Below are 19,708 nucleotides of genomic sequence, written 5' to 3'. Positions count from 1 at the left end.
ATGTAAAATGAGGATCATGTCAGAGACCATACCCCAAGCAAGGGGGATGAGTTTGTGGTCCTCAACTTGTTTTACACATGCAGTGCCCACACTCCATAGTGCTAACTCCAGCAAACCTACTTTTCTGTGGATGGGTTAAAGTTAGCCAGGCTGGGTAGGAATGGTACCTGTAGCCTCTGTTTGTCAGAAGCTGGGAATGGATCACTTCATGATTACCTATTCGGTTCATTACCTCTGGGGCACCTGGAGTTGTGCGCTGTTTGATACGGGATACTAGACTAGATGGATTTTTGGTCTGACCCAATATGGCCATTCCTGTGTTCTTATGTGGATTGCTTGGGCATCACAGCTGGCATACTAAATTCAGGGTACCACATGGTTCCTTCGCAGTCTGTTTGAGGGGACATCTGTTGGTGTCGCACTGTCCCCTGGCCAGCTCTGTGTTTACATGCCTGTTTCCGTCTTGTGGTGTTATAAAAGCCCTGGCTTTTATATAATTTCTCAACTAGGAAAACTTGGAGGTGGGTCCTCTACTCTTATTTAAGCCTAGTGCCAACCAACAGTTCTCACTAAGCAGAAGACCCTAACCATTAAACTGCACATGTTCACAAGCAGTGTTCCCTGTAATCTGAGCGCTTGGACGGCCATCCAGGAGAGATTCATATGCTGCCCAGATAATTAACTGGCAGCATGTGTGTCTACTGGTGGTGCACATCCACACATGGCTCAGTGCACATAACACAATTTATTCCACATTAGATAGAACTCCGTTCACAAGGAACATTTGCTAAAGCAATAGTCCCGCCGTGAATGAAAAAATCACCGCAGAGTTAAGTTCCCGAGCAACTGAAATGATGGAACCATCAATGGACTGGACCATAGCACTTGTATTTTTAGCTGCCTTGGGCTCAGGATACTGTCCGTGCAGCTATTGCTGCTGTCACAAAGCAGAGCAGAATGGAAGGGGGCTATTTGGTGCTTGGGCAGTTGGTGTCGCAGCCCAGGGAATGGACTGATGGGAGCCTTTAATCGGGAAGGCTCACTGGGGAGGTACTTATGCAAGCACATGTAATAGCGCTGTCGTGTAGGTTTGTGGTACACCCATGAGGCAGTTTGTGTGGTGGTTCTGCATTAATTATAATGCATAATTTAAGCACAGTGAATGAACTTCCGAGGCAGATTGCAGAGCACTACTGTCCTGTAGGGTGGAAGGCTAAGCTTTTCCTAAGGTGGAGGCTTTAATCCTTCCCACCTAAAAGGTGCCTTGGGGGCAAAGGGGAGGAACTAAAAACCTTCAACTTATTTTTTTCAAAAATTCTTTGAGCCTGCAAAATATGAATCTGTAGCTTGAAAAAAAATTTCATCCCGAGTAGGAATTTGTGATGTGAACGGCTAACTGGTAAGCATCACCGGCTCCCCACATGGACCGCCTGCTGCCCTGCGCTGCAGCCTCTGTGCGCTCTTTATTAAAAACTCGGACCGGTGGGCTGGGACTGAGCTAGCATTCCAGTCTGAGTTTTAAATGCAGAGCATGCAGCGGAGGGAGTGTTGTGGTTAACCGGGATGTTAGCCAATAACCATTTACCAGATAAGCTACAGGCAGTCCCCGACTTACGCGGATCCGACTTATGTCGGATCCGCACTTATGAACGGGGCTTTCTCGCCCCGGAGGTCGAGGTAGCGGATTGCTACCTGCGAGCTCCGGGGCGAGAGAGCCCCGTTCGTAAGCTGCTCTGGTGCCCCTGGTCTGCTGGAGACCGTCTCCAGCAGACCAGGGACACCGGGCGGGTTCCCGCGCTTCTGAGGCTTTGCCAGATCAAAGCCTCAGAAGCGCGGGAACCGCTGCTGCTGCCGCTTGAGACCCGGTGCCTGTGGTCTGCTGGAGACCGTCCCCAGCAGACCACAGGCACCGGGACTGAAGCCGCAGCCGCGGGGGGGAGGGGTCCCGCGCCTCTGAGACTTTGCCAGAGCAAAGCCTCAGAGGCGTGGCACCCCGCTGCCGCTGCTGCTCTGCTCCCCATGTCCCTGGTCTGCTGGGGGGGGGGGGCGTGGATAGTGTGGCCCCCCCCCTCCCCAGCAGACCAGGCTTTTGTTTTGGACCCTGGAGCAGAGCAGCTGGGGCGCTGCGGATTGGTCCTGCAGCACCCGCTCTGGGCACTACTGGACCAACCCGGCAGCACCCCAGCTGCTCTGCCCCAGGTCCTGATTCAGCCGCTGCTGGTCAGTTTCAGCAGTGGCTGAATCAGGACGCCTGGGGCAGAGCAGCTGGGATGCTGCTGGGTTGGTCCAGTAGCGCCAAGGGGTGCTACTGGAGCAACCCAGCAGCACCCCAGCTGCTCTGCCCCAGGCGTCCCCAAGTCAGCCGCTGCTGAAACTGACCAGTGCTGACTACAGGAAGCCCAGGCAGAGTTGCTCTGCCCCAGGCTTCCTGGAATCAGCGCTCATCAGTTTCAGCAGCAGCTGACTTGGGGAAGCTTGGGGTTCTTAAGTTGAATCTGTATGTAAGTCAGAACTGGCGGTCAGTTTCAGCAGCGGCTGAATCTGGACGCCGGTTCCGACTTACATACAGATTCAACTTAAGAACAAACCTACAGTCCCTATCTTGTACGTAACCCGGGGACTGCCTGTATTGCTTATCCGGCTAGTCATAGACATCCCTAGTAGAGACAGGCTTGGTGTTTTCCTCTTCAAGTTCAATAAATCCTGTGCTCTGAAAAACAAGATCTCACACCCGTTAAGCAATCCCAAACTCTTCTCCAGCGAGCTGTTCCCACTGGAGTGAAATTTACAGTCCCTGTAAAACAGTTAACTTCAGAGACGTGTGCAGCTAGGTAAAAGTTCTTAATGGATAAGGGTGTCGCCGAAGACACCCTGTCTTGCTTTAAATTCTGCTCGGTGCCAAGTGAAGTGTGAGAACTCTGTGCAGCTAGTCTATATAGTTGTAATGCACAATGGCTTAGCCAGTCCCATGTGGCAGCTGCAAGGCTGTAGATTTTTGTCTGTTAAGGAAAGGCATGTCCGCCCTGCCTTTTTATAACTCAGACAACGCTGGCAGAGCAACGCTGTGACAGTGAAGCACGTGGCGAGAGTTTCTCTACAGATTGTAAGTGTCTTTTGGCACGAGGGCCTTGAATCAGAAAGTGGAGCGAAGGAGAAAGTAGAGATTCAAATTTCCAGATTAATTCAAGTGAATGTTACCAACGAACACTGGGCTCCCCTTGTAGTCTCTAACTTGACATGCTAACTTGTGTGAAAACTACAGACCACCTTGTCTTTCATTTATGACCTCCAGTCATAAGCTGCATTTCAGGGTATGTCTAAACAACATCCCTTTTTCACTAAAGGGATATAAATTAGACATATCAAAATTGCAAATGAAGCCGGGATTTGAATTTTCCTGCTTCATTTGCATAATTGCAGCTGTGGCTTTTTTTCAAAGCTGCTTTTTTGGGGAAAAACCACGGTCAAGATGGGGATCTTTTAACAGAAATGCCCCGTTTCAAAAGATCCTGTAAACCTCATTTTTTGAGGGTTACAGGATCTTTTAAAATGGGACATTTGTCAAAAGATCCCCGTCTTGATGACTTTTTCCCAAAAAGCGGCTTTTTGGGGGAAAAGCCGCAGCCACCATTATGCAAATGAAGCACAGGAAATTCAAATCCCCGCTTCATTTACAATTTCGATATGTCTAGTTTACATCCCTTTAGCGAAAAAGGGATGTCGTTTAGACATACCCACAGAGGGGTGTTTGGAAGCAGAGGTTAGGAAGCGCAAACAAATGTTTTAGGGGGTAGCATTGTGGGCTGCCCTTCCAGGGACTTGCCAGACCCAGACAGCATGAAGTAGTTAGAAAGCAATTGTCTGAACTAGGGATGTAAAATCCCGTTTAATTGGTTAACCAGTTAAAGTGGGGAAGGTGTGTGGGGTGGGGCTAGAGTAGCCCCCCCCCCCCCCGCAGAGAAGTACGGACTGAGCCATGAACTGTCTCTGCCTGCAGCATGCAGGCTGGGCCGGGCTTGCCACAGACAGGAGCTTGCATGGGCCTGGGAGGAACAGCTGCTCTAGGCCCTACCGGTTACTAAGAATCGGTAAGCCTCGCCCACTTACCGGTTACCATTCACATCCCTCGTCCAAATCGTTCTCCAGTGTCTCCTCTTGGCAGGCCACCCAGCCATATTGCATGTGAAGGAAGCAGTCTCCCTGCCAAGCTGCTGAAGGAATTGGAAAGAGGAGGGCTGGTTTACACACAACGCCCTGCTTAAGCCAGGAAGAATGGCCCCGCTTTCTGTATCCTTGTATAAGTGAACACCCTGTGGGGAGAAGGCATGGCAGGCCTGTTACGCGGGGGGGGCTTGCGGGTTTTGCAGGCCTAATGCGGCAAGTCGCTAGGAATTCCAAAGCTGCTTATGTCAATTGAAGTTTACGCCGATGAATGTAAATAACAGCGCGGGAGGGAGCGGCTCTGTCTAGAGCTCAGAAGGAAGGGGGACTCCTTTCCCAAGAATATCTGACAGAGTTCTGCATGTCACGGACTAAGCTGAGGGCCTTTCCGTCTCCCCCGGGTACTCCTGTTGTGATCCCAGTTCAGCCACCGGTCTGCCTCAATAGCAGGTTGTGGCGGGGTGTGCGTGCCGCAGCCCTGCTATGCGTGTGGCGTGCATTCGCAGCTCTCGTGCCCTTGAAATGTGCTCGTGTGCTGAACTTAATCCATAGCGGAATCTGCCTTTCCCCAAGTAGCTCTCTGGTGTAGGGAATAGGAGACAAGCAGCCCTCCCTGTGCCACCATCCTACCAGCTTCTCTTGCCAGACATGAAAGCACACGCCTACTCTTCTCCCGTGTCTCCAGAGTAACCATTTAAAAAAAAAAAAAAAAAAGCCCTGCAATTAACTGGAGCTATATCTAGCTCAGCAGAAAACGTTTCCTTGTCCCGGATTCCAGACAGTCCTGGTGTGTGCATGCACAATATCCGCACGCTGCACTGTGGAAACAGCCTCATGCAGTGTGCGGATGCTGGGGAAAGACTGGCCCTGGTGGCTGATGTCTTGGGTCCCTTCTGAAAGAACAGGGTGACTTTCGCGGTAGTGCCCTGTCCATTCATTGCACTTTAAATTTCACCTGGAAGCACTACCTCTCTGGCTGGCTGCTTTCCCAGACACAGGCCTCCTCTGACGCTTCCCACGAGGATGCTGTCTTGGTCGGTATCCTGGGTGTCTCTTTAACGCTTGTCTTCTGGCTCGCCTTTCTTATTTCATTGAATGTTAATCGTGCTTCCATGGGTTCAGCTTTGGCTTCATGGCCAAATAACATAACGCCCATACTGGGTCAGACCAACGGTCTATCCAGCCCAGTATCCTGTCTGCCAACAGTGACCAATACCAGATGCTCCAGAGGGAGGGAACACAACAGATAATCCTCATGTGATCTCTCCCCTGTTTACCCCCATCCCAGAGAAACAGAGGCCAGGGACACCATTCCTACCCATCCTGGCTAATAGCCATTGATTGGACCTAACCTCCATGAATCTATATAGCTCTTTTTTTGACCCTGTTAAAGTCCTACCCTTTACCACATCCTCTGGCAAGGAGTTCCACAGGTTGATTGTGCACTGAGTGAAGAAAAAACCCCTCCATGTACAAGAGCATCTGTCTTTGAGTAGTTTTATTAGTTACCAATAAAGTGATAAATGGCACAGTGTGTACAATTCCTCAGGATCAGTACCATATGCCAGTTATACCTATGGACATCCTCCCTCTTAGATGGTGATAAGACTCTGTTGGTCTTCTAATGGATTGATCATCAACTTGGGAGTGATTCCTGCTGGAGTTTTGCAGAGGAAGCTCAAATTTCCTGTTCTGGGTGTGCACACCCCTTTTTTTGTATACTGAGTCTACCTGTACCTACATTCTGTGCGTGAACATAAGAGGGAGGACACTTTCTTGTATTAGTCTGTCCCCTGGAAACACAAGGGACCCCAAATGCTGAGTAGGTTCTTGCCGCCTTTGTCTTGCACGTGTTAGAAACCGTGTTTGTTACAGCATTTTATAATTTGAAATCTTCTAGCTATCCTTCTGCAATATTACCAGTGGGTACCTCTTCCTCTAATATTTTGGGTTATTTCTCTGTCATTAACTTACACCATCATTCTTGTCTCCAAGGCCTAAAATAGCTAAACTAACATCTTATAGGCCCTCAGCCCACAGTATCTTGCATTTCAGCTTGTTGTCTCATGTCTATACATAGTTCCTCTGAGTCTAAATGCTGATGAATTTTATACTTTTATAGTCTTACAAATTCACTCTGATTAACATACAATGGATATATAAATTGTGTGCGCGCACACATACACACAAACATTGCGCAAACCTACTATCACTCAATAAATGGATACTAAACTGAAATCACTGGCTGAATCAGGAAGCAGGCTGAGGCCTCCAATTCGTGAAACTTTGGGGCCACCAAACAGCTGCCAGCTAGCAACAGTTCTTGGCTGCTTCTGATTTTAAACCAGTGACCCAGAGACAAGAGACTGTGCATCCCATTGCCAGAACTCGGAGCCAGCTGGCTTGTAGACTGGTGATCTTGGTGGTCGCCCTGGCTGGAGAAATCCCAGCTACACTTAATTCTCCTTCCAGAGTCCCTTGTTAATGTGGCAAAGGCTGTAACTTAGAGACAAGCTAGGAATTGCAGAAATCTTACCATTGCTTTAGCCTCAGCACACTTCATTAGGGCCGGAATTCTGTGCTTATACCTGCTCCGATGCTCAGGGGGTGAATTAGGGACACTGGAAGTTGCCTTGATTTTTCTTTTTTTGGGGGGTCCCTTTAAATCAGTCTCATGACACAAATGTAACTATATATAGCTGGTAATTTTAAAAAAATCACAGTAATGTCCCCAGGCTAATCTCAGTCCCTGTTGAGACCAGGTGATGAAACTTTCATGTTCCCTGCTCCCCATCTCACTGCCTTCAAGTGTTAACCTCCAAAGCATCAGTTCTCCCTCAAGGCAGGAAGAGGGAGAGAGAGACTCTTACCTGCTAATTTATTCATAAACCAAGCAGTAACCTGATTTGTAGAGGAGCGTATCCTAGTGACAAAGGAAATTGCCTTTGGTTTTGCCACTAGGGCCTTGCAGTGATTCATCGCCATGCAAGCCAGTCCCATGGGAACCCCGGCATGTTTTGTTTTGGGTTTTTTAAACGGCCACAGCGTCCACTCTTGCTGTGGCCGGGAGAACCCAGCGTGAGAGATGAGGATTCCTGCTGTATGTTGATTCCTAAAGTAATGGTCTGATAGGAGGCTGAAATGATGGGGTGAGGGCAGATACTTGTGGCTCAAATAAAAACTCTTCTAGGACGTAAAGAGTGTTTCCTTCTCTAGTTAAATAATCTGTTTTGGGTTTGAATGCCAGTGAACTTGCAGTCTGTGGAAAATACTTTGGTCTGATGCAGCATCGAGATCCCTCTGTTCCCGTTGGCTCCTGGTACCCGATGCTCCAGACAGATGTGCGTGTAGCCCACATTACGGAATGACCTGCCCTTAGGAAGCCCTGACCTGCACTGGAGACTGGTTTGAATTGGGCATGTTAAGTAGCGGTTAATTAGCTAATCGAGTAGTCGATGGAATTTCTATCGACTACTTGATATGGAGGGGGGCGCTCGCAACCCCCGCTGTGGCTCTGTAGTTTAAAAGTAGTAGGAACCAGGCACGCAGGCAGCCCAGCTCTTACTATATTTTAACGCCAGAGCCACAGCGGGGTTAACTTCTGGGGACGGCGCGAGTCGGGACTGAGCAGTCCCAGCTTGTCCCGGCTCCTGGACCACTGTGGCTCTGCATCCTCTGCCCTTCTCCCAAGCACTGCAGAGATAGCTCCTTCTTTCCCAGTGCACCCCCGCCTCCCCCACTGGCTCTGATAAATAGCTGGCACCCTCTCAAGCCGTCCTACCTTCTACGTTTTATTTGCATTACAAGCTGCCCCTGGAGTCCCAGTCTGAGACGACAGACCCTGTCGTGCTAGGTTCAGTGGAGGCTCCTAGCAAGACAGGCCCTCTACTGACGGGCTTGTGTCTTAAATAGAGGAGAGATGAAGGGTGTTAAGTGATTTGCCCAAGGTAATTAAGCCAGCCTGTGGCAGAGGCTGAAATAGAGCCCAGGTCTCCAAGCTCCTTGTGCTAGACTGTGCCAATGTAGCAGAGGGGCTCATGTAGTGAAACAGAAGTGCTTTTCATCAAAGTAGCCAGTGACTTGGGAAGACAGAGGTTAGTACATCTAGCTAGATTTGGCAAATCATTTAAAAAAAAAAAAAAGAGGACTCTGCAAAATCTTGACTTCTCCCTCATCTCCCATCCCCATGCAATTCCCCACTATCACTTCTCTGTCTTAAAAACCCCCCCAATACAGTTCCTAATGCTAGTTGCATCTTTCTCTCTCTCTCCTTCTCTCTAGGTATAACTGCTGAGGCTCCCTAAAATGGCTTTACGCTTCCGCACTTTCTTCCCATACGCCTTACCAGGAGTGCTGGCACTGATCGGCTGGTGGTGGTTTTTCTCTCGTAAAAAGGAGCGTGCAAGCAATCATGACAGACAAACGTTAGCTGGCGTGGAAGATCAGAGGTTTGAGCCTCCCATAAAGAAACCTCTGTCCAGAGAAGAAGCAAACGCTAATCAAGACCTGCCTGTGACGTCAGAAGAGGACTGTCCAGAGAATGAAACTGTAACTTCTCAGCTGTCCGTAGGGTTAACGACACCATCTCTAGCATGGGAAGCTCCACCGAGATTAGTTCCCTCCAGGGACCTTCCAGCCACAGCAGTAACGACCGTCGAATCGGGCACGTTTGAGGACGACGACAGTGAAAAACTGGAAGGTGCAGCGTCTGAAGATGAAACCGGGTCCCTTGCACAAGTATCTCCCCCTCCAGCCCCGAAGAGCGAAGGGTGCTGTGACAACTCTGTGGTTAGCGCCAAACCGGAGTCGACTTTCAGTGGAATCCCAGACCAGCAGCTGCTGAGTTCAGTGGTAGAGTCAGAACGAGAGTCTCTGGGAAAGACCAGGGAAAATAGTGCAGTAGAAATGACACACGACTCTTCGGAGAATCCGTCTAGGGAAATCCAGTGCCCAGAAGCGACATCCTCAGAGACTGACTGCTTGCCAGCCCTTGGCTCTGGACCAGAGAACTCGGCCACTGCCCAGCCTACTGTACTAGATGAAGATGATAGAGAGGACGTTGAAGGCACTGTCCCAGGGCAGGGAGAGTTGATAGTTGAGAAATCACCGAGTAATTGCGTAGAGTCTGCCTGCTCGGATCTATCTGGGGAAGAAGAGATATCAGAGATGACCATCAGTACTGTGCTTAAATGTCAGGGAAGAGAAGAGAAGTGCTACAGGGATACGCAAGCAAAAGGGGATAGTTTGGAAAGAGAGAGAATTGAAGGAGTGAGTTTGGACAAAAACGAAGTGGAGAAAATCGAGCAAGTAGCCATACAGATTATTTCCAAAGTAATTTTAGCAGCCACTGAGGAAGTGCTGTCTAATTCAGTCAGCGAGGTGTCCGGTAGGCTGTGTCAAGTCGCAGCGAGCCGGGTTGAGACCCCGCTGGACAGAGTGAGCATTTCATCCAATGAGATGCTTGTCGTGGAATCGAGCCAAGGGAACAAAACTGTTCCCACCGAGAACGTTGCAGTGATGCCAGAAGAGAAACTCAATCGCTACGCGTCGTATTCCAGCTGTTTGAAATACGGGCGCTTATCTAACCCGGTGCCGGGAGACCCGAAAGACCGTCGGCCACAGAAATCTGCGCAGAGTGAAAGCCAAGGAGACAACCGGACTTTGGTGACAAACCACGGAGAGGCATTGGAAGAATCGCACGTGGCGACGGAGGATTCCGGGTGCAGCGCATGTACGTCTGAAGATGGGACGAGCGTCGAGGATCCTTTGCAAAGCACGTCGCTGTCTCGGCTCTCGAGCCAGCGTTCAGACTTGCTGAGCACGTCTGGGATCCAGGATGCTTCTATGGAGCAGGATATGGCACAGAGCGAGGAACTCCAGACCCCTATATTAGGGGACGAGGAAGTGCCATACAGCAATGGGATGCTGAAAGGGGACAGTGCCGATCTGAGACACGAAAAGCCCTGGACAGCAGAGACAGATGCAGACCACTCAGGAGGTAAGGGTTCAGATCTCTTTAAGAGCCTCACCGAAAACACAATGGGTGGGAGGTACATTAGTACAGCACTGGGCAGGTTCTGCTTGGAGGACGCAGATTTGGATCTCATCACAGTTTAGTAGGCCTGCTCATTGGTAGAGAGGTGAATGGTTAACCTCTCATTCGTATTAGAGAGGTGAATGGTTAACCTGTTAAGGGTGAGGCTTGCCAGTTAACCTGGAGCAGCTCCCTGCTTCAGAACCACAGGGCCCAGCCATGGGTCAGGGATGTTCTGACCAGAATACCAGAGCAGCCCCTGCACTGTGGGGTACCATGACCTGCCACTGGCAGTGGCTGCTCCAGTCCAACCAATGTAGCCCCTGCTTGCAGCAGGGGATTGCACCAACTGGCCTGGAGTGCCCCTCCCCCATCAGTTAAACAACATGTTTAACTGGTTAACCAATTAAATAGGATTTTACATCCCTAGTGGTTACCTGTTCCCAGGAAAGAGAACTCTGCCAAGTTAAGTGACCAGTTGTATGCTCAGCGGGGTAGAATGATGCCCCAGGGTTGCACTCCAGGGTGAAGGGAGGGCTAAGATAAGCCGTAGCTGGCCATGTGGTATCCCAGAACCTCGGCAAGACACCGAGCATGCTGGCCCCCCTCCAGCAAGGCCTTAAGCGCGTGATTCGTGTAAAGCACGAAAAGCCGTCCCATTGAAATCAGTGTGTGTTGGGTCGGAGAGCCCAGCACCCGGCAGGCAGGGGCCCCCAAAGCACAAGCCTGTTACGGCTGAGCAGCGGCCTGCTGGAGGTCCAGCAGCAAGCACTGGGCTCTTGCTTTTGGCTGAAGGGCTGTGCTAGGGCCGGTTTCTGGGGGGGGGGGCGGGTGTGTGTGTGTGTGTGTGGCTGGAGCAGGGCAGCTGCATAAGACCCGCGGCGTTGCTGTCTGCACGGACCCTACGGATGTAAGCGCCTAGTCGCCCCGAGCATATTGGGCAGTCAAGTCACTACTCGCTAGTTGCTCCCCCCGCCCTCTTGCTGCCTCTGTGTCACAGGTGCCAAGGGGGAGGAGCTGGTGTTGGGGGGAGCTGGCTTAAAAGCAGGTTCCCTCCAGCACTGTCTTCGCAGCGGGGGAAATGATGCAAGCAGGGACCAAAGTAGTCCCCGCTCGTACCGATTTCCTGCTGCACCTCTCCCTCAGAAACATCCAAGAGCCGTAGAAACTCCATCAACTACTCGATTGGTTGAAATGTAACCTCTTTGACTCGGTCTGCCCGCTTGGAGAGTGGGTGCACGATGGAACCTCTCAGCCGCCCGTGTCCACACGTGTGTGGCTAGTGAGGGTTCTTCTCTTTCTTTGCTGCAACACCTCTCGCTAGCTGGTGAGTCGTGTTAAAGCCAGAGGTAGCTATTTCTTGTTAGTCTAGGGATGGGCAAAATATGGCCTGATGCCTCAGAGCAGCCCCGCACCTCTTTCAGCATCGGGCTGCTCTGCTGCACTCCTACCCTCTGCTGGACCCTGCACCCCAATCCCCTGCCCCACGTCACAAACCCCCCCCTTCGCCCTCAGACTCCATGCCCTCTCTTCCGTCTGTCCCCTACCCCGCGCCCCCTTCTGCACTCAACCTCCGTCCCAGACCCTGCGCCCCCTCCATAGAAAAGCGTGGCCCTTGACCACTTTCCGAAATCGTGGAGTGCCCTGTCAGCAAAAATTGTGGCCCCGGTTCCCTGTGTATTAGGCTAACAGGGTGTGGAGACACGCCCCTGAGCCGTAAAAGCTGCGTGTAAACATTCTTCATACAACCCTCTGGTGCAACCAGCTCCTCTAGGCAGGCTGCATTCTGCAGCTGCTACGGAGTAACAGGAGTGCTGCCCGCTGCTGACGAGCAGGCTTGGCAGCTTTTAATAAGACGCCTGGATTAGCCATTTTCCAGATGTCCCGTCTATAAGAAACGCTGCTTACTACTGTGGGCGGGAAGGAAGCAATTACGCCTGCCTTGCCACGTTTGCTTCTCCACACGACTAGCCGAAAAAACAAACACGTTGATACGGGGGGACTGAATTGAGACCTCACAATGAAGGGGCAACTCTCAGGCCAGAACAGACTGAGGAGCAGGGGTTCTCGCCTTTCTCTCGTTTTATTGAGTCCCTCCCCTCCCAAACAGGCTATAAATGCTCCATGGCCCTCCTGTGTCATACAAACTGGTTTTCTGCATATAAAAGACACAGGGCCGGTCTTGGGGGGTTATAAGCAGGCCTGTTGCCTGGGCCCCCATAAAGCTCCATTGTTTCAGCTTCAGTCCCAGGTGGCAAAACTCAGGACTGAGCTTCCTGTTCTATGATTCCACCCCAGGAGGCAGGGCTTTGGCTTTCTGCCCTAGGCCCCAGCGAGTCTAGTGCTGGCCCTGCTGGGTGACGTCCCTGAAACCTCTTCCCGGACCCCCACAGGGGCCTTGGGCCCCAGGTTGAGAACCACTGATGTACAGGGAGATGGAGGTTGCTTGGCACGTGCCCATAGCATGCTGAAGGGAAGGAAGGGGTTTAATAGGCGAAGCCGGTAGGGGGAGAGCGGATTAAAAAGTGTCCCCCACTCGTCACAGCTGAGTCTGGCTCAGAAAGCCTAAGTGGGGACTAAGACTGTGAAAGGGCACGAGCTCATCGGTTATCATAAGTTACACACCTGCTCCCGACCCGCTCACGGGGAGCCGGCTGCCACCCCGTGCTGCTGGCCCTGTATCCGAGCCAGCCTCAGGGCCGGGAGCTGGCTGCCACCCTGTACTGATGACTCTGTATCGGAGCCTCTGCAGGGGTAGGAGCCATCTTAAAAGCTGGCTCTTTGGGATCCGGCTGCCACCCTGTGCTGCTTGCTCTGTATCCGAGCCGCCGCAGGGCCGGGAAAGGAGCAGGAGCCGTCTTAAAAGCCAGCTCCCAGCATGCACTGGCTCCCAAGGAGCCAGCTGCCACGCCATGCCGTGGGTTCTGCCATTGATAAAGCTTGTACTGCAGAGCGCACAGTGGAGCCGGCTCCTGGCGCTCACTGGCTGCTGGCCATGCTCCTGGGAAGTGTGTAACCACTAGGATTTTTAGCAGTTAGGTGGTTACTAACTAACTACTCTTTAATATCCTGAGTTGGGTTCTGGCCACCTGGCTCCAATAGGTGAGGGCAGGTGAGGACTCTTAGAACCTTATCCCAGTAATGTATTAATAGGCTCTTTGCTTTTATTGTCCTTTTAATGCTCTCCTGGGCCTCTCCCTCATGCTGCCTCCTCAACTTGTAATTAGAAGTGTTGACTGAACGGAGTCTCGCTCTTCCCTTGCCTGATCGATTGATACGTAGCATTCGGATTACATGCGGGCTCCCAGTCAACGCTCTGAGGTTGGGTACCAGGCCCAGGAGTTGTTACAAGTACTGTTCGTTTGGGAGCTCCCTTATGCGGGTTCGCAACACACAGGTGGGGGGGGGGGGGGGAAAGCTTCTGAATTTGCCATGGTTTGTTAACCCAGGAAACACTAGGGATGTAAAAGATTAACCAGTAGGGGCTGGAACAGCGCCCCACCTGTCCTGGGCAGGGAACTGCTCCATCCCTACAGGGCCCACCTGAGTAGCCCCTGTCCATGGCCAGCCCGGCTTTGTCCCCTCCAGCTGCAGGTTCCACAAGCCGGCTGCAAAGCACTGGAGTCTCTGCTAGCCTCACCCCCACTGCAGCGCATGTAACCACGGTGACTTAGCAGTTACACGGTTATGTTTTTAACCACACTCTTACATCCTTAGTAAACACACCAACCAATCCAACCCAAACAGGTGGGCCTCAGCAAGCTAGGCTGTGGTTAGCCCAGCTATGGGGTCTGGTAGCCACTGTGCATGTTCAGTCTCCTTTGTCCATAACTAAATCCCTCCTACCTAATAATGTTGGGGTCTCCTGATGCTGTAGGTCAGTATATTAATTCTCTCTGACTTGCAACCATCAGTCGGTTGCAGCAACATTCATGCAGTTGAAGGCGTGCTGGTGTTACGATCCTAAGATATCCCAACTGGTGTCAGCTGCATTCTTGTGGCTACAAGTCGATGGATTTGTTCATCAGTGGTCTTAAGGTATTTTGGGACATGAGGTCGCTGCTGGCTGACCTATGTATGGTAAAGCTTGTCGGCCACATAGTTTGTGTAAAGTGATTAAGCTAATTTCTTCCCTTGGGCCTGTAGATTTCTTGCATTACTGCTTGATAGACCTTGTAATGCTCATCCCTACAACTTACATCTGTAGGCTGTCCTTCCCAGGTAGAAGATGCTACCTTAGTTTTGGGCCTCTGGGAGGCGAGGTTGCCTGACTAGGGGAATCATAACCCGGAATTGCAACCCTCAAAATTGCATCTGTTGGGCTGACAGGTGCTAAGCACCAGGTACCTCTGGATTCCCCATTCAAAAGTCAGGGCCCTCGACCTCTTGCATTCTAGGTAACTCCCTGTGCTAACTGCTAGGCTGCATGCCCGGCTCAGGAGTACCAAGGGAAGATCTGCTCTGGTGACATGAATCCGATTTCCATGGAAGGAACGGCTCCTCTGAACATCAGCATGCTTAGAAGTTTTCAAACTAAACGCAGCTCAAAAAAAGAGGGCCTGTGTTTCTCTCTCTTGGAAGCTTACTTTTATTAAATCGCATGTGCCCAGATGAATCTCTGCTAGGAACTTGCATGGGAGAGATTTGTGGCTTGCATGCATCTCTTCCTTGGGTTCCCCCCAAATCCCATCCCTAAGGGTACGTCTAGACTAGAGGCTTTTGTCGACAAAGCTTCTGTTGACAGAGCATCTAGACTACATCCAGTTCTGTCGACAAAGCAAGCCGTTTTGTCGACATGACCGTGTAGATGCAATAACACCTTCTGTCGACAGAACTCTGTCGACAAAAGGCGTTATTCCTTGTCGAATGAGGTTTACAGCCATCGACAAAACTGCTGAGTTCTGTCGATGTTATGTCAACAGAACTCAGCGGCAGAGTAGACCCAGGTATAGTTTTGTCGACAAAAGTCCACTTTTGTCGACAAAACCCTGTAGTCTAGGCACACCCTAAATGACTAACCTCTTCCTCCCCTTGGCCATCCGAGGCTTCCTCAACCCTAATAGCTGGAATGAGGAGCAGCATGCCTTAGCCTCAGCAGGACTCTGCCTCATGCAGTGGCTTGGGAGGTGCCTAGTTCGTGCTACACGGAAGCCCTTTCAGGGGAGTTTTCTTTGCAGCTGGAACGTTCCATGCGTCTTTGGAGGTGGTCCCTTGGATTGCTCTAAAGATGTCCTCCCCCTTCCAGCCACAGTGGGGAGGACTCAGGAGCGTCACAACCATGCCACATCCAGTTTACGCTGAGAGAAGGGTCTGTGCTTTGCATCAAAGCGGCCAAAACTGCCCATAAAGAGCTTTCAGTCTGTCATCTGTTGATGTTTGTGGGGGGTGTCTCATTGATGTTTCCAAACCCTATCTGCTGAATAGAGGGCTCTGAAGGGCTTGGGTGCTTCTCAGTAGGACACGTGTGGCCTGCAGCAAAGCCGTGGCTCTTCGGAGGTGGCTTATTCCTCTCTCTGCTTCTGTCCTGGTCCATGGCAGCCATAATGTGATGACAGGAGGCCTCCAATAAGAAAGACTCCATTTCCCTTTTCCCCCATAACCCGTAGGGAGTTTCAAGTTTGAAGAAGTCTCCTCACAGCTCGTATTCCAGCACCAGCCCTATTAATTCCAAGGGGACATAATTCAGATACTTCGGCTGTATGGGGTTTGTGTTCTACCAGTAATAACCCAGGGCTTCTGTATCTGACTCCGCACAAACTCTTGGGGTCTTGCCCTCAGCCCCTCGCATTACAGCGTATGCTTGTGCTTCCTAATTAGGTTCCAATTTCTTCTCACGTGGAATTCTTCTGGAGGTGTTAGGGCAGTGGTCTCCAACCTTTTTACACCCAAGATCACTTTTTAAGTCTCAGAACAGGCGAAGATCTACTGCCCCGCCCCTTCCTTGAAGCCCCGCCTACATTACATGAGGCAATCTAATGTAAATGTACTGCGCAGGCGTGCAGTTCAGCGAGGGCTCAAGAGCTACTCTTAGAGCCCCTGAGATCTACCGGTAGATCGCGATCTACTGGTTGGTGACCACGGTGTTAGGGGGATCACGAAATGGGTTTCTAGTGGCCTGTTCCCACAACTAGCTCAGAGCTAGTTTTTCCTCGAAGAGCTGAGAATGAATAGCAGACCCACAAGGTAGAGTACGAAGTGTGAACATGTATTAGGGCTTCTGTTTGGGCATGTATGTGAAATGGGAGTTTTGACAGATTTCGTGTGGAGTCTGAGCTGGGTGATCCAGACTGTGTGAAAACTGGCGTGGTTTGTTTTCTTGTAGGTTCAGATGTAAATAGCATGGATTCTGTGGACAGTGGATGTGCCCTTGGGAAGACTGAAAGTTGCCTGAACTCCAAGCCAGGAGGAGAGTCCCATAAGTCTGAGCTCACTATATGGGAGATAGAAGTGCCAAAGGTAACGAGCCAAATACTCTGCATCCGTAGCCCCCTGCACTGACCTTAGAGAGTGTTGGCTAGGTTAGAGGAAGATTGGGAACAGTAAGCTGAGTGCTTGGGTGACCACTCAGGAAAGATTCAGGTGCTGCCTAGCTGATTAGCTGAGCACCCACAGCTGGCAGCATGTGTTTCTACTGGTGGTGCATACCCACACTGGGTGCACATAACCAGGGCTCGACAAATAATACAATCTACTTGCCCGGATTGTAACCCGGAAGAGCCGGGTTCGGGCAATCTGCGCATGCACAGAACGCTGGACAGCGCAACTGGCGAGCGGGGGTTGCCGCAGTTCAGCGAGCCCTGCACATAATGTCGTCCCCCAAGGGATGGAAGAAATGAGAGGGAACGCTGACTGGGATGCATCTCCTGGATTCTAGTCTGTTACAGTATAGAGAGCGCGCCCCCCCCCCGATATTAAAACGTGCACAGAACTAAACATTGCTAAAAATCCCCATCTCCAAATGAATAAGCCCTGAAAAACAGATACCATGATCCTTGGTAGAGTGTGTGGTTTGGCTTTTCTTGCATACAGGGGCTGTCCAAGTGGTTTTCCGTATGCTCTGCTGAGATTCTGAATGTCTAAGGTGCCAATTCCCATTAATGAGCTGAGAACTCCTCTTCAGAAAGAGAAACTTTCCCTGGGGCTGGGAAGGATGCTCTGTGTTGCCTCCAGTGCCAACAGCTTCCATGGGCCCCTGAGGGGGAATCTAGTGCTGCATTCCCGGAAGGGGAAGAGCCTCAAGTAGATGGTTGGCTGCTCCTGGCCCTCCCCCTAACTTCTGCACCACCTGGAGCGTGGTGCCCTCCACACCTCACACTCAAAGCTGCCCATAACAGGCGTCATGGTGCTCTGGTCACCATAGGAATTAGCTCTGTAGTACAAGAATCCATATCCCTGGCCAGTGAGGGCAGGCTGTTAGTGTTTCTCCGAAGAAACTTGTAATTAGTTTTAGTTAGAGCACGAACTCAGGGAATTTTTTTAATGAAAAGCACAATGGCATAAGAAGAAACGGGGCCAGATTTACAGAAGGTGCCGTTCTATTCATGTCTGGAGTTGCGCTCGCTGAATGGGCTGTTTCTGCAGACTGGAAAGATGGACTTAACAAACTGTGGGTAAATTGGAAACTGCTTTGGGTTGCTAAACAAGATCTCCCTAAGCTGTGCTGGGACAAAGTCCTGTTATGTTTGGTAGAAGCTCGCTCTGCACTGTGTTCTGATGGATTCCCCACTCGTTGCTTCTAGGAAAATTTTCATAGTAGCATCTCACATGTAGTTTAGATAATCAGAGGGGGAGTTATGAATATTAACTATAATAAATGGGGTTACACATGTTCCTGAAATAATTCACACTGACAGAAGTTAGAGGAATTCTGATGACATCCTCCTCTTATGTTCTCCCTTCTGAAGTTTCTGCATTTTAGAGCAGGGGTTGGGGCTTTTTTGGTCGACCAAGTGAGGTGGCTGGGGCTGCTTTTTGTTGTTGTCGTTGTTCTCGACAACTTTTTTCCCCCTCAGCTCTTTACGCTATGTGTCTCACTATTTTGGCTCTTTGCCTGTGAGTTGGCCACCCCTGCAGTAGAGACATTCCTTGTTTTGTGGGGAGATTTTACCACCTTTATAGAAGATAGCCTCTGAAGGACAGCACTGACAGTAGCTCACATTACTATTGATACAGGTCACCTTTCTAGTTTAAGTACTGAATGACGCTTGCTTAAAGAGTTGAGCTGGGTTGAATGCAGGGATTATCACACCAGCAAGTAGACTTTACCCACAGAAGTTCTGCTTAACTACAGGTAGATAAGGTTCTGTACAAGTAAACTGAAATCTATTCTAATAAATAATTGGGAAGAATTAAGACACTGCAGCTGGTTTCCTGCCTTTGTCCATCAGACCACTACATTGGAGCCACTTGTGATCGCTATTCAGGCATCTAGTTCTGCCCCTTTTCATAAAGGGTACGATCGGTTGCGTTGCTTGTCAGTGCCATGGATGATTTAAAAATCCAAATTGCTGGTCTCGCTCCTAATGGTGACTTTTCTCCATTTTTCCATCAAGCATTTGGTTGGCCGGCTGATTGGGAAGCAGGGGAGGTATGTGAGTTTTCTGAAGCAAACTTCGGGTGCCAAAATTTACATTTCAACACTACCTTACACCCAGGACGTCCAGATTTGTCACATAGAAGGTGAGCGAAATGATTGCAAGTTGTGTGTGGGTGTCCTGGGGTTTTTTGTGTTCGTTTTCTGGTGTTGGTCTGTTGTCTGACATCTAACCTCTGGGCGGTTAGATCTGTGAGCTGACTGCAACTTGGACATGGAACCTGTTCTCAAATTGCGACCGCTAATGCTTCCAATAGTATCAATACGAGGCCATCTCTGTGCTAGGAAGCTGAATTTTTAACACTACAGTTGTGGGGGAGAGCATCTAGCTTACCTCAACCAGCTAATGGGCATTGTACAATGCCCACCTTTCCCTATTGCAGACAAGATTTACAGGATACCGTTTTCCCAAACCCTTCTACCACAAACGTGTACACACCTCAGGATATTAGTATTCTTTTCCTAATCATGTGTCTGCCCCAGGAGTGCCTCGGAGGTTACCGCTACACCAGTGTTTCTCAACCTTTTTTTATGAAGTACCCCTCTTTCAAAAGTACCCCCCTACAGTTTTCTCTTTCACACTTTTTTTCTACCATTGCAACACATTTGTTTCAACAACTTAATCGGAGCCGGGCAGGCGACGAAGTTTTTGGGTGTAAAAAGTACAAAAATAATAAAGCGCTGTAAAATTTAAAACAAAAATTCAGTTTTCTCCAAATTTCAGTTGACATCACCCCCTCCCCCCCGACTTCTCTCGAGTATCCCTGAGGGTACTCATAGCACTGATTGGGGGAGACTGGTCTACACTGCGGCTGGGGCTGTGATTTGCAGCACACGCAGGCATACCCACACAAGTTATAAGCTGGCTTGTCGGCTACGAAATAGCCATGAGGACACCTAGGTGAGTGCTTCAGCGCCAG

At 50.3% G+C, this 19,708-nt stretch overlaps 1 protein-coding gene across 1 annotated transcript in view; it reads left to right on the top strand.

The window, feature by feature from the left end:
• Nucleotides 1–19,708, top strand: part of AKAP1 (A-kinase anchoring protein 1) — a 56,849-nt gene that overhangs the window by 20,157 nt on the left and 16,984 nt on the right. The window contains exons 2-4 of the mRNA XM_075904828.1: nucleotides 8,443–10,159; nucleotides 16,518–16,651; nucleotides 18,748–18,874. Of these exons, the coding sequence (XP_075760943.1) occupies nucleotides 8,467–10,159; nucleotides 16,518–16,651; nucleotides 18,748–18,874 (1,954 nt within the window). The 5' untranslated portion in view covers nucleotides 8,443–8,466. The remainder of the gene's footprint in view (nucleotides 1–8,442; nucleotides 10,160–16,517; nucleotides 16,652–18,747; nucleotides 18,875–19,708) is intronic.

This window comes from Pelodiscus sinensis, chromosome 21, assembly GCF_049634645.1.
Source record: "Pelodiscus sinensis isolate JC-2024 chromosome 21, ASM4963464v1, whole genome shotgun sequence".
Lineage (NCBI taxonomy): Eukaryota > Metazoa > Chordata > Testudines > Trionychidae > Pelodiscus > Pelodiscus sinensis.
Note: the sequence above shows the minus strand (reverse complement) of the source record. Positions and strands in the feature narration are given on the sequence as shown.